Source organism: Misgurnus anguillicaudatus, unplaced genomic scaffold, assembly GCF_027580225.2.
Source record: "Misgurnus anguillicaudatus unplaced genomic scaffold, ASM2758022v2 HiC_scaffold_27, whole genome shotgun sequence".
Lineage (NCBI taxonomy): Eukaryota > Metazoa > Chordata > Actinopteri > Cypriniformes > Cobitidae > Misgurnus > Misgurnus anguillicaudatus.
In genome coordinates, this window is record NW_027395277.1 from 1,960,911 (window position 1) to 1,976,432 (window position 15,522).

At 35.4% G+C, this 15,522-nt stretch overlaps 1 protein-coding gene across 2 annotated transcripts in view; it reads right to left on the reverse strand.

Moving 5' to 3' along the window:
- LOC129434000 (serine/threonine-protein kinase BRSK2) overlaps positions 1-15,522 on the reverse strand; it is a 237,953-nt gene that overhangs the window by 23,175 nt on the left and 199,256 nt on the right. For both annotated transcript variants that reach the window (XM_073864685.1, XM_073864684.1), the window contains exons 12-14: positions 12,071-12,221; positions 3,942-4,002; positions 540-747 (exon numbers count right to left, since the gene is read on the reverse strand). In XM_073864685.1, coding sequence (XP_073720786.1) covers positions 540-747; positions 3,942-4,002; positions 12,071-12,221 — 420 coding nt within the window. The remainder of the gene's footprint in view (positions 1-539; positions 748-3,941; positions 4,003-12,070; positions 12,222-15,522) is intronic.

The following is a 15,522-nucleotide window of genomic DNA, read 5'->3' on the forward strand; positions in this document are numbered from 1 at the left end:
ACGAGGGTCCCCTTAAGTAGAAGACGCCATTTTGTGCCACCACATTTCTACAGATGCCCTTAAAGGACAAAAATTTTTTCTCCAACGATGACATTTTTATGCGGTGATGGCTACTGTAGCTTCTCTATGCATTTCAAAAGCGAGAGGTGAGCAGTGGGCTGAGCCGTTGGTTGCAATTCGTAACCTCACCACTAGATGCTGCTAAAATTTACACACTGCACCTTTAATACAGGGATTTGGAGGAACTCGCCAAAATCTTCTCATTCTTTCATTATTGCCTACAAATAATTTCAGGTTTTTGTGACACATTACAACCGAAAGAACTGATTTGACTTTTTCTTGTGATGACATTCTTTCTTAAAACAGGAAGTTGGGGCGGGAGATATCCAAATGTCAAACATCTAGGTGTGTTTGACTTGGGAATCAACATGGGGCATCAAAGTTTTGGGCACTCGCTCTTGCGGCACTTCAATGTCATATGACATCGGTCTGCGTAGCAATCGATTTCATAAAGCCTTGTTTCGAATTTCATCCAGTACCTTGCAATTTCCTGCGATGAAAGCGCGGCGAGCCCAGGAAGCTGTTCCTGATGGTGTTGAGGCGTGTCTTCCAGGGCATTCCCCCAATGGAGGGGCTTGGGGGCGGTGTAGGGCTGGGTGTCCCCGATGGGCTGTCCTTAGGCGTGTGTACCGGCGTTCCTTTGGGGGTGGGGATAGGGCTGCCTCTTGGAGAGGGGTGAGGTGTCACCTGTATGGTGGGGATAGATTTGGTGGTGTGGTCAGAGCCGGGACAAGGATGGAAGTGGTGTAGACGAATGGGTGATAGAGAAACGACAGGCCTGAAGGGAACCGACAGCCGAGGGGGGGTTTTGGAAGCGGGGTTCGCCCGCTGTAACAGCGTGCTACCGGGTATACGGGGCGGTTGAGGCTGGCAAGGGCTTGAAGGTTCTGACTTGGCCACTGAAATGTGTTCAGGCTCAGCCTCAGGTAGGGGGTTGGATCGGGTGGATTTTAAGGGTTTGTCATTAGGCTTTGTTGGGAGAGTTAAGGTCCTTGGGCAATGTGGGAGAGACTCAGATATGGAGTTTGGCGATAGTGAATTTGGAGTTGGGGATTTTGATTTTAAGGAGTCTGTGATGCTGGAACTGGGGGATAAGAGGAGCTCGGTGGATCGGGGCGGGACAAAAAACTTTCGGACAGGCTTTGGGGAAGAAAAGAACCAGAGCGGAACACAGGCACGGCACGGCATAAGGAAACATTTAAGGAGAAATAAGCCGGGGTGATGCAGAAGAAACAAAAAACATGCAGTTAGGCAAGAAAGGTGGGCTGAAGATGCAACAAGACCATTATAAAATGCAAATCCAGTGTTATTAGACAAATTAGAGAAAGCAGCCAATGGGAAAATAAATTTGACACTGTGAGATGAGCAACTGTGGGTATCAAGCAAGGAGCAAGAATTTAAAGCTTGTAGGCATCTCAACATCTCAAATCTCTAAACACAAACAACAATTTGCAAAAAGAAATATAATATAATCCAAGTAAACAAATTAACAAAAGTAACAAGCAATAAACAAACCTTAATTTACATAAAAATCTTCGAAAAAGGTCTTACGTGGGATACAGAATGGCTACTGTAAAACTCGGAGACATCAAGTGAACTTCTAAGTCCAGTTCTTGTGTAAATCGGCTCTATACGTTGTCACGCTTTAGGAAAAGACTCTGTAATCTTAAAGAAGTCAAGTGTGAAGCTTTAGCCTGGAGCTTTTGTGCTAAACAAAGGAGTGGGATTTTCCACAGTCTTCCTTGAGCCGGATTTACATTGTGGGGTGGGACGACATATAGGATAAAAAAGTATTTCTCCATATAACAAGAACTTTATTCTTCTCCAACTTGCTTTTGTTTTTTGTGTAATTTTGTGAATGGGTTCGACATTTCTGTCACTTGATTTGTTTTTCATGATTTTATCAGGCCTTCGTAACTTTTCCATTCCTTGATGTTTGGAGGTTTTTCAATGTTTTAAAACGGTATTTCTGTTTGAGAAGCTGTAGCATCCCAAGATCACATTTGATTAAAATAACTACGTGTACATGATTAACTACAAGATTTGAAATGCACTCATACTCTCTAAACATACTTTAAATAATTTACTTTTTATTTTACACAGTACCGGTCAAAGGTTTGAAAACACTCAACTAAAATGTTATCTATAAGCTTAAAAATGATTTCATCCAATGTGTACGTTTTAATGTTTGAAATTACTTTTGTAGACAATTTTTTTTCCCTATATTAGTAAACAAAATGTTTATTTCAACTGAATATTAAAGGGGACATATCATGAAAATCAGACTTTTTCCATGTTTAAGTGCTATATTTGGCTCCCCAGTCCTTTATCAACCTAGAAAATGTTAAAAAGATCAACCCAGTAACTTAGTTTTGGTAAATCATTCTCTGCAAGCCTGTAAAAAATAGCTCATTGAAATTCGGCTCCCCTTCTGACATCACAAGGGGATAATACCGCCCCTTAATCTGCACTATCCAACCACGGCACTGCCATTAAATGCTGAGCTCAGCTCATTTGCATTTAAAAGGACACCCAAAAAAATTACATTTTTTTGCTCACACCTAAAAAGTGGCAATTTAACATGCTATATAAATTATCTATATGATATTTTGAGCTAGAACTTCAAATATGTACTCTGGGGACACCAAAGATTTATTTGACATTTAAAATGTCTTGTGAAATGTCCCGTGCACAAAGACATTTATTCTTTTTTCATGTTTTCAGTTGTTTCCAATGGAAGCCCTACGCTTAAAAAAAAAAGAAGGATTTGGTGTGTTTTCTCCGTGCCGAGCGCCGGCGCTCACCATTTTTCCACATTCAGCACCGAGCACCCAGAGTTGAAAAATGTTCAACTTTGGATGGAATGCTCAGCTCGTCAATGTCACTTTTCACTCAGCTGTCCAATCACTGTGGAGGAGGGGCGGGACAAATACCACAACAACCAACCGGTGCATCATACAACGACTGATAAGCAGAAGCATCATAGCAACCAAAGCGCTTAGCTGAAGAAACGCTGGTAAACGTGCACAGTAGGCGTCCGCCTGGCGTTTTTAGCCGTGTTTAAATAGCCAATAAGAGCCCAGAATAGTTGGGAAAATCTTAAATATTGTTTAAAATTTATCCCAGGGTGAGACCTCAAAAAGCTGCAAAATACCTGTAATTATATTTGTGTTAAAGAGCACCTATCGTCTGATTCTCGGTTTTACATTTCCTTTGGTGTGTTTTTCAAATCTGTGCGTTTCAGGAATAGAATGAAATCTGGAGCTAAAAAATTTACGGTATGTGAAAAATAATGTGTTTTTTAACCATAAACCCCGCAAACACATTGTATTATAACAAATATACAAAATAACGTTGTTTTTTAGCAATGAAATAGGTGCACTTTAAGTCATAATTTTGATGAGTTTACTATTAGTCTGTAATATGAAAAAATACAAATTTAATATGTGTTTCAATCTTTGACTGGTACAGTATGTTTACTTTGTTTCCTAAATAGAAATTTACTTTACAAATCAGAAGTTAATAAGTAGAAAAAGAAAACATAAGTCCGGATTCAAACCTATTTTGCCCAAATAAGTACCAATGCATCACAAGCACCTGAACAATGCACCACATCTATCTTTTCCATTCGATTTCAAAATCACACCCAGCTAACTAGTTCACAGTTGTCAAAGATCACCAAAACTTTTTGCTCAACCCACAAAATAAACGTATACTTTAATAACCAAAATGATGATGAATCACAACTGTATGTGCTTTATTTAATGTTTTTTTGTCACGGACAGTTGATTGTTTGATGGTTGGAGGTTATGGTTAGATTAGATGAGTGCTGATTGGTGGACAGAGAGAAGCAGATGTTCTGGGGGGCGGAGTTTACTCACCCGTGGGCTGCTGAGGGGACTGGTGGAGAGACCAGAGGACGCGCCGCTGATGGACCGTGACCTGTACAGACACACACCATAAAACTCACAGTCAGATACTGAGAGAAGTCAACATCATATTCGATTGGCTGCTGTTTGGGGACCAGATCTACTCAATAAAAATCCGTCAGGTCCCACACATACTTTCACATATTTGACATCTTTCCAACAGGACGTCTGTATGATTCATCTATACCACTAATGTATGTGTAAGTTCCTATTGGTTTACATTTATTGGCTGTTTGGCATTAAAATGTCAGTGAAAAGCTGCAGGTATTCTGATGTGTTTTTGGACAGCTGATGTCCACACAGATACAGATCGAACATTTCAATCATCTTCAAGATGGATGCGGTACATTGTGAGCTCACAATCTGTCTTCATTAAGAAAGATAATGACTTTTAATCTCTCATGTTTTCTTATTCCAACATACCTCCATCTTTAATGACAAATGTGTTTTTCCCATCCAAAAACAAACAATTGAATTATCAGGTACAGATGGTAACCACACTGGTTTGATAAAGCTCCTATTTAGCTTTGTTATCTAGTTTAAGACCACATTTTCTTACAAACACTTTTGATGAAATTCACACTTAAAGTCCCCATGAAATCAAATTTTTTTTATGTAATATTGCAGTGTTTATTATGAAAATTTTATCTGTGTAAGACTTTTTTTATTCATGTGCCCTCATAAACTTCAGTCAAAATCTGAAAATGTATATACACCCTCTCGTTGCGATCATTCTCTGATGACGTCAGCTAGATGGATTGAGCGGAGCATCGGTTAACTCCGCCCCTCCAACTGTCGGTCTGCTGCGAGTTCTGTTTCTTAATGAAATGCCTACTTTTCTAGTCACAGTGCAAAACACAAGCCACGCCCACTTTTTTATCATATTATATTCCGTTTCACTCGGAAATTATCACAACATGGTAGTTAAGTCAATTGTGACTCCTGGTTCAATGGGACTTTAAAAATGTTTTTGGTACATCCCAGTTAAAAAGATGGAAAACAATGGTTAGACCCCACAATGGTGCTTTGATTTTGTGGGTTATACTGTACATGGTACATTTCTTTGACATATATGACATATATGGGTCAATAACGTGACGTTAATTATTTTGTGTCCGTATGGATAAATTAAATTTAAAATGATTAAAATTTCAAAATAAATTTGCTGATTAATTTGAGGACCAAGTCTAAAATTTCTGGTTTTTTGAAGAGTTTCGTTGCAAATTGAGATGACACCGTTTTTTTTAATTTTTCAGAAATCTCGTTTTTTGGTTGTGCATTCCAGTTAATATCAATTCAACTCCAGTTGGTTTGTTTTGATTTAAACCTTCATAATTTAAAAAATACAGCTAAGTAGCAACATAAAACAAAATAATAACATGATAACATATTAATAAACATCTTTTGACAAAAATGTTAAAAACGGATTTATCTCGTTTTGCAACGAAACTCTTTAATTTAATTTTAAAATAATATTTGGGGGATAATTGCAAAAATGTCAATGTGGTGTAACCGGTATGCGTCAATTGGTGTAACTAGTATTTTTTTTTTTATTAAAATATAAATATATTCATAAAAAATTGGAATAAAATATAATCATCTAGTTTAGTGTAATAATTTTTTTTTTTACATACATTTTCACATCATTTGTCAAAGATTATTTAGAAAACAGAGCTGTTTTCAGCATATGTCAAGACAAATATGACAAAAACGCATTAAAATGTACATTTAGAAATAACGAATAAAATTATATTTTTAAATGATTTTTTATGATCATGCTTACCATCAAGATGAATAAAATATTTAATATTTCTCATTCTTTGATGTAATTGGCGGTTACACCATTTAACATTTTCAGGTCCATTCAGTCTTAACTGAAATAAAATGGTGCAAATGTAATTTTTTATTGCATAAAATTAACATAAATAAACTATGCATTGACATAAACCTGCTGCATGCTTTAAAAACAAGTTATTTAAAAGATGCATTGAAATTGAGACAGCAATAGATAAAAACTTAAGCCCTTCTCATACAGAGATTACGGAAAATACACGGAAAATGTTTCCGGGATTTGTCTGGGATCGTTTGATTGTTGTTTCATTCACACTGCCAATGATTTTTCAGAATCTGTGCGTGCTTTTACACACATACCGTAAAAATCCCATAAAGACATGTGACATATTTAAAGTCCTGCACTTGGTAGGTTTTTTCCACAGCGTCTAAAGTTTGCTAATTATCTGTGATTTCTCTCTTTTGAGATACCACGCGCATGCATGTTAGTTTATGACAAGATCATAAGGAGCTGGTGAATGATTTCAGCGAATGTTACGGCAATGTTACTAGGTCTTCTTTACGGGAGCGATCCCGGAACATTTGTGTTTGCGTTCACACAGAAGCCTCTCTGCCAATTTTACGGAAATTTTCTGGGACCAAAGTGCAGTGTGAATGCGGTTTTAGATAGATGATAAAACAGATATCTCTATTTATATCAAGTGAAGGCTGAAACCTCTACAGTATGTGTCATTCGACGTGTGGGTGTCTAGAAGAAAAAGTGGACTATTGAGACAGCTGTAATGATAGTCAAACAGTCAGACACAACCCAGCTGTGGCTAATAATAGCTCATGCTTTATTTTAGAGTTATGTAGGTGTCAGAACCGGATAGATGGACTGTCTCCAAGCTGATTTTTTGGAGAAATCTGTGTTCCTGTACCAATTGGTATTGCATTAGCAGTACAAAAGTTAAGGGTTTGAATTCAGGAACACACATACTGATAAAAATCGCTTAGGGTGCAAGTGTCTGCCAAATGCATGCATGTAAATATAATTTAATGCATGCATGGATTTAAAATCATGGATTATGTTTAAACCCCAGGAGCATGAAATGAACTAGTGAATATTAACTAGTCACATCGTTTGCACTTTTCACCATGCAGATACCATGTGGGCCATATTCACACATGGTGAAGCGCATACAACATGTGAAGATGCATATTTACACGTCAATGATCAGTCATCTTTGTTTACAGATAAAACATCACTTTTTTAAAGTGTTATGTGTGTAAAACAAGGTTTCTGGGTAGCTGGTCTGATGATGAGATTTATAATAATTAGCAATGATTAATAATAAATCTTCTGACTTTAAATGCTGTTCTGGAGTCGGATTAGATGTCTTTCAGAGGTTAACTACACCCAGATGGCTGTTCTGGAGTCAGTGTAGGATTAAAGAGGGTTTTGAGAACGATCTGGAGTGCTTGTGAGGATTTTCAGGGTGAATCCATAGAGAAGAACGGAATAGTATTAAAACTAATGCTTACAAAACCCAACATACAACAGGATTAAATAGGCAGAATGAAGCTGGCAGAGACCTGCAAATCCCATAAACAATTACGCTTCATCTGAAGAATGAAACAAATAATAAATAATAATATAATCTGACATTAAAGAATATTGTGCACTTTGCAGGATGCCAAAAATAGCCAGGTGGTCAGAAAGTAGAAAGTAGTATTTTTTAAGGTATACAGGTGTTTCCTCTTGAAATGCAATCACTCGGTCTATATGGTCTTTTGAGATCCTCAGGTGGCATCTACAGTATGTCAGTCTCGGGTCATCTCCAGTCAATTCCCCATTTCAGTCCCGCATCAGATGTACGTCTCGCCATTTGAGTGGGAATGAAAGGGTGTAATGAAATTGGCTTTTGAATTGAATTGGAGGAACGAGAGCTGCTCTTATATTAGGTGAAAGGTGAGGGTTCGAAGTTTGTGTGGAAAAATGAAAGCGAAAAAAGATAGTGGCAGCCAAATAAATATAGATGGTGCTCTGCCTAAAGGGCGAAACTTGAAGATTGAAGCAATGACATTAGAATATACTGAAATATAAGGTTTTAATTTTTATAATGTGCATCTGTGGTTTTAGATTAACCCTAAAAATAACCATACAAATAGGTCGTTTTCACACACAGGTATCACATTTTTCAGAAAACAAATGGCTTTCAATAAATTACAATTATTGGTAATTACTTTGTGTTGTAAGTTTGTAAATAGACTTTAAATAGACAAAAATAATAATTGTGAATAGTGAAATAACAGTGAACACTTTAGACTTGAAAGATATACTGTAGTACATACATACATACAAGTCATTTAAGTGTTACTGATGTTCAGTTTCATTTAGGAGGCTTTTTTAACCCAGTTTTCCAGCCGTTGTCAATCAATCCAGCAAAATTTGGTGCATACTAACCTAACACACTCCGAACAAAAACTATAAATATATTGTCAACAAGCATAATTTGTCTACACTGTAACAATGCAGCATGAAGTTAAAATAACTTTGTTTTGCAAGTCAGTTCAACATATTATTTTAAGTTTTGACCTGTGAATAGTTGACATAACTTATAAAAACAAGTTGAAATTGTTAAAATGCTGCCGTTTTTTTATAGTGTACTTTCAGGAGCCATTCAAATGGTATTGATATCGCAAATGGTTGAAGAGTTACGATCAAATGAATTGAGCTTGGCAGAAAGTGTCTGCGACGACACATCCGGTTTAATAGGGTTAAAATAATTGTGGTCTTTTAAAATAAATTACAGTAAGCATGACTGGGATATGTCTGGATCAAATTAACCCAAAATAAAAAAACACGATATTATATATATTATATATATATTATAATAATAACTATCTTTTTTAAATTATTTATTATTTCTTTATTTTTATAATAAAAGTAGTGCTGCATAATTAATCGCATCGCAATCGCGATGTCAGCCTGTGCGATTATATGACAGCAAAATGTTGCAATTATATTAAATAAATAAATGTGTGGACTTGTTAACACAAACTTTCGGATAACAGTTTGATGATTTTCCTTGCTGTTTAAAAAAAGAAAGAAAAACTAACAAAAAAGGCAGTGCACGTGTGGCATGCACGTGTGTGGTGTGCGTCGTCACTTATACCAGAGCGAAGATGGATGCAGAGGAGGTTGACAGTGATCTGGTAGCTAAAAAAAACTCTATGTCTGTTGTATGGCGGTATTTTGGATTTAGGATTACTGACACTGAGCAGTTGCTACATCACGTGGCAATACGAAAACATTTCTAGTTTTACAAATACACATTTTAGCTAAACTGTGTGTGGATTTTCCTTAAAACCCATCAAGTTGACTCATGATACCATTTAGTATAATCGCAATCGCAATATTAGCATCAATAACCGCAATGGTAAAAATTTCCCAAATCGTGCAGCCCTAAAAGTTTTATTTATTTTTTATCTGGTCAATTAAGAGAAAATATTTGCATGAAAAAACGTGTTCCTGATGAGTTTTTATGGTTATCTGTAATACATCGATTATCCACTAGATGGATAAAAAAAATCAATAAAATATAAAACAATTTATACAAAAAAAATTAAGAAAAAAATATTTATTAATTTTAAACTCTGTGTATGTTTTGATAATCATGCTGAATCTGATCTCTAACAAAATTCCTTCACAAAAATTCAATTATTTTGGCTTTTTGCTAATTTTATTTTCTTTTTTTAAAGAAAAATACCCATATTTAAGAGTTTATAAGCAGGGAAAAATATTGACAGGATGAAACATTTTTCATGTTTTTTTATTGTTTGTTTTAAAGCAGAAGGTCTATTCTTTCAATTGATATATTTGTATGTTTATATATTTTTAAAAGAAAAATAAATAAAAAACACAAAAAAATGCTTGCAGGCAACTTAAAAAAAAAAGTATGTTAAAGTCGCAAGGAAATTGAAATGTAATTTGTTTTGGAATATTGTGGTATTTTTTACAAATGACTTATCTGTGAACTTCATTATTTAAAAAAAAAATCATGCTCCATTATAATATTTAATCAAAACCACAAATCACCTCCCCTCCTCAAAATGCTGCATTACCAACTTTTTTCTTATAATTCAATGTCCCGTCTTCAATTATTCCTTACATATGGTATGGCTGATAGGCGGGGTCTAGGAAAAGACCGCAGCGATTAGCATATAGCAACATGAATCAACTTTTAACGATCCAATAAATTCTCGATGGACGAATTTAAGTCCAGACCTACCTTTATTTCATTTCAGAAGACTTCACTCGGATATATGTCACCACGGGGAAAGTAAATCAATCGCGACTTTAATATATGTTACTTTTGAAATGACATTAATGTCCAACAGTGTTTTTTATACTACTCTCTGAAATTGCTCAATTTATACTTAAAAGTGCACACTAAAATATTGTGTTAATTCATCCCATGTTTGGGTCAAATATGTTAAAAGAAACCTAAAAAAAATTCCATATATGACCCAACATCTAGCATTTTTACAGTGTACTATACCATCATCAGCAAAGTACGTACCTTACATACTAAGTGTGAGTATGCAATTTGGGATTCAGCGCATGCTTGTGATTCTAAACTCAAGGACATCATTTTTTATACCAATTTATTCTGTCAACATACGTTTCAACTGTCCAAGAACCTCTAATGCGGTTCAGGTCAGTTCAAGGGTCTTGTCAGAAAGCTTTGAACAGGAAAACATCTCTGCATCTTTCATGACTTTTTCCTTTTTGCTCTGCGGTCGGCATCCGGGATATCCAAGCTTTTATTAAACACGCTGTTAATGCAACGGGTGGTAAAGTTGAACAAACATTAAGTCCCTCAATACAACAACACAGACTGAACTCCTGCTAAGCGGTTGCACCGAATAAAAGACAACATTGCTTTTGTGTTTTTTCTTCAGTAATGTTTTTTGGTTTTGTGTGATTTTTACTGCCTATTGCTTGTGCATATAAAAGTATTTATATGTTAAAGTAATTTCTATGTTTAGTATTTAGATCACTTTTGTGGGATTTACAATGCATACATGCCAAAGCATCATTAGATAAAGGGAAAATGGGGTACCGTGGAAAAACACGAATGACTCAAGAGTGTCTAACAGTGGAAATTCGTCAACCAATCACGGATATATTTTGCCAAAGGGGTCATGAAAAATTTCTGAACTACGCAATAGGCGCGAATCTCGGAGGAAAAAACAAACCACTCGGCTGCGTCACTAAACGCACAACATAACCAAAAACGATTTAAGCTCGTTGTGTTTAGACTTTTTTCATTAGTGTTGAGTAATGCACAAAGCAAGCGTGAAACCCAAGATCAATAATGCCAAATGACAGTTTAAAAATAATCTGCAGTCAGATTAATACATCAGATTATTATTAAAATACAGTGCAGGATTCCTGTATCAAATTTTAAATGCAGTGTTTGAATTGAGGGGGGCTGGGGTGGGCCTGGACCTCCCTTTAAGCATTAAGGGATCCCTTCTAAAGCACAAATGATCCCCATAATCTGACATAATTCTAACACTGTGTAAAAGTTACATTTAAAAAAATGTGAAAAGACTTAATAAGGATGATTTAAACTAGTGCTGCCTCACGATTAGTCGCGACTAATCGTTTGCAGAATAAAAGTTTTTGTTTACATAATATATGTTGGTGTACTATGTATAATAATTATGTATAAATAAATACATACACATGCATGTATAATTTAAAGAAAAATATATATTTATATAATAAATATTTATATTTATATATATTTATATATAATATAAATTATATAAAAATATAAAACTTTATATACACATGCAAATATTTCTTAAATATATACATGCATGTGTGTGTTTGAATTTATACATAATTATTATACATAGTACACCAACATATATTATGTAAACAAAAACTTGAATTCTGCAAACGATTAGTCGCGACTAATCGTGAGGCAGCACTAATTTAAACCAAAGTCAACTGAGGAAAAGAGCATTTTTTAGTTATTAGGTGATGTTGAAATGGATATACATTTCCAGACAGCAGATGACTCTGGGCCAAATCCAAGCCGGAATCCCACCGGATCTGCTGACTTCGGTGCAGATTAGGCCCAGAATCGTCTGCCGTCTGGGTTTGCCTCAGCTAATATTTATTATTTTTGCATGCCACATTCATTCATTTAATACATTTATTTGAATCTGTCACAAAGTACCATCATCATGAATAAAAAGGACAATCTCTAAAATAAGAGGTTTTACGTCACCTCTGTCCATGTTGCGTCATATCGATGGCTCTTCGGGCAGGTACGGGTGAACCTCCTTCTGTAACGCTCAGCACCTCCATTGACTTTCTCTCCGGCCTCCTCTTGCCGTGCCTGTTCAACATGGGTGAATCCACACGCTTCCGAGGCGGATCTACACACGGGTGCACAAACAGATTTGAAATGCATTGGCCACGTTCATCATCGATAAAATGCTGCTTGATCGTGGTTTGATCATGAACACCAGCAGCTGCTGCGATGAATGTGTTTGTTAAGCACTCTTTGGGTATTTCATTGTGCACCATTTAATTGCACTGAATGTGGGCCTGGAAGTCGGTATTGAGCGATGCCTCTCTGAATCCATAAAAGTTGCTTCTCTAAGACAAATCGCTCTGTTTTTATCACTTTTGCCACTTTGAATAAAAGCATCTGCTAAATGCCTAAAAGTAAATGTAGATGTGCAAGGCTTTTAAAAAATATGCCAATCACAGAAAATAAAAAATTCCCGAACTACGCAGCAGGCGCAAATCGTCTACGTCAGTTTTTCCCAAACTGGGATTTATTAGTTTATGTGATTATTACACAACACTACAATATATTAGAAAACTGAGAACTCGTGCAAAAGTGACAGATACAGTTTATGAAGCAATAAAAATAAATATTTTTTTTAAGTTAAACATGCAAATGTGCTTTTTAATTGGTTAAATATTTACTTAAAATATTGGGGGTGGGGGGGTTACCTTAAATCAGTGGTTCTCAAACTGGGGGCCGCGAGATGGTGCCAGGGGGGCCCCAGTTTTATGACATTTTATAAAATACATTAATTTATCATGAATTCTGTGTAATTAAACCTAAAAAAAATAAGGCTTCTAACCAACAGCACTACTTTGTATTCTTTAATATGTTTCGTCTTATTAAAATGTTACGTTTTAGAACAATTTGTTATAAAAAAATTGGGGGGCCGCAAAGGAATGCACCATATACAAGGGGGGCCGCACGCTGAAAAAGTTTGAGAACAACTGCCTTAAATAAATCATTTAGGTCAAGAGGGTTCAGCTGACAAAAAAGTTTGAAAACCAATGGTCTACGTCAGGGGTCGGCAACAGGCGGCCCGCGGGCCAATAGTGGCCCGCCAGTAATATTTTGTGGCCCGCTGGAATTTTTTTTTTTTTAATCACACTTTTTTATTTTAAAATAACAGTTTACAAAATGGCCCCGTGTATCATTCCTTCATTCGTTTTTTCAAATCAAAACCAAAAAAATAATAATAAAGAAAAACGACTTGTTTTTCTATTATTTATTTCCTGAACTAAAATCAAACGACTCTGAATGTGCGCTCAGATCAAAAATAACAAAAATGAATGAAAACGGGTTCGGACAAATTTTAATTGAACACCTTAGCAGACATATACCAATGAAATAAATTTAAACAGTACTAACAGATTACATTTTAATAAGGGTTTTAATAAGGGTTTGAATAGAAACCTTTCCGGTAAGTCTCATTCGCTTACAGTCCGACTTTTGAACTTTTTTCATTATTATTTATTCGCGTATAACACACTGACAAATAATATGTATTACCTGATAAAAAAATATTTGCGTCGTAGACAAGTTGCCACCGGCTCGCAAGAATGTCCTGAAAAAAATGCGTATAATAGCTAGTTTAATCTTAACCGGACGCTCTTTCTCGTTCTCTTTCTCTACCAGCGCATCCGCGATCATAACTGTCATTAGATTTTGAACATACTTCTAAAACACAATCAATCAAATAATTGCAGAGGTTTGACTTCATGAATCATTTGCAAATTTACCTCGTAAATCATGTCAATGCGTCACGCGTGAAGACGTTAAACTCCATGACATCGCAAATTACTGAAAAGTAATTGCAGGCTTTTAGAAACCACTACAAAATATGATAAAATAAACTCTTTTACTGCAGTAATATTTTAACTATTACACTTTTAACGTAGATTTTAAAGGAATCTACTGTTCTGTTCTGTTACTTGAACTTGGGGCTCGAGCGCCCGACCTAAGGTTCGACCTGCCTTCGAGAACAGCAAGTCAAGTTCGTTTACCGTTAATTATTAAGACTAAATGGGCAGGTAAATTCGTTAAAAAAATGAAAGTAATCTGCCAAAATATGATTTTACATGTCTATTAAAATAAAGCCATTATTAATTTTCCTAACGCATAGTTCTTTGATCTTTACCTCCTTTTAAAAATAAATTTGGCAAAGGAGGATTTTCAGCAATTTGTTTGAACAGCAACTCTGCAACCAATGGTTTCGTTTTATGTTGGTTACAAATTTGAGTGAGAGGCTTTGTCCTATTTAATTTATTATTTATATTTCATTATTTTTTCTGTGACATTTTTTCTCTGCTAACAATACAATGTTAAAATAATATTTATATTGGCACGAATACAATTTTTGTATAACATTTATAATTGTTATAGGCTACTTCATCTCTCTTTTTTTGTTAGAGACATTGAATTTGAGATTCTGGGAACAAGATCTAACGTTAAGTTTTGCGGACCCGTCAGGTCGGGAAATAAAGCGGGTGAACACAGAGTGTATTTTAAGCGGTTTACTGAATAGAACCTTGTCGGAGCTGGACAAAAAGCGGAGACCTCCTTAAACCTTAGGTGTGTATGTGTGTGTCCCGGATAAATATTAATAAAAAAAGGAATACAGTTCAAAATTTCAGTTTCATGACAGCATAAATGCCTGTAATATGTTACCACTAATAGTACTTGATCTGTTTAAAATGATTTCATTTATATATTATGCCTATAAAGGTGTTAAATAAAAAATTGTCTAATCCAGTAATTAATTTTTTATCTGAGCACACAATCAGAAAACCCGTGGTGGTTAATTTTTTCATTTTTGTTTTTAATTTAAAAAACGATTGAACGAATGATACACAGACCCATAACCATGTTTTTAGCCATTTTTAATGCCGTCTTTCGTATTTTAAATAGGAAATAAAGACAATGTTTCTTGACAAAAGATCAGATAGCCTATACTAGGCTAATTCAAAATAAGACGTAAGTGTGCCAACAGCAGTTGGCCCGCCATCTACTGGCTAAAAAAAATATTGGCCCGTGGCCAAAGTTACTTGCCGACCCCTGGTCTACGTCAATGAACGCACCACATAACCAAAAACGCTTTGATTTCTTTGCTATAAAATTATTGAATACTTTTATTTTCCACAGCACATGTGGCCAGAAGTTACATTAGCAGAACAGTGAAGTAATGTTGGAGGCGGGTAAAAGTTATTACATTCTGGCAAAAATTATTAAAACATCTCAATACATATTCTGCATTGATCAGTGTTGCACATTAGGACAAGAAACTTTTATTATTAGGCTAGAATTTGATTTCACATCATCATAAATTGTACAAAAAGGCTTGGCCTATTTTTCTCAAAAATCTCTTATATTTGTAAAGATTCGAC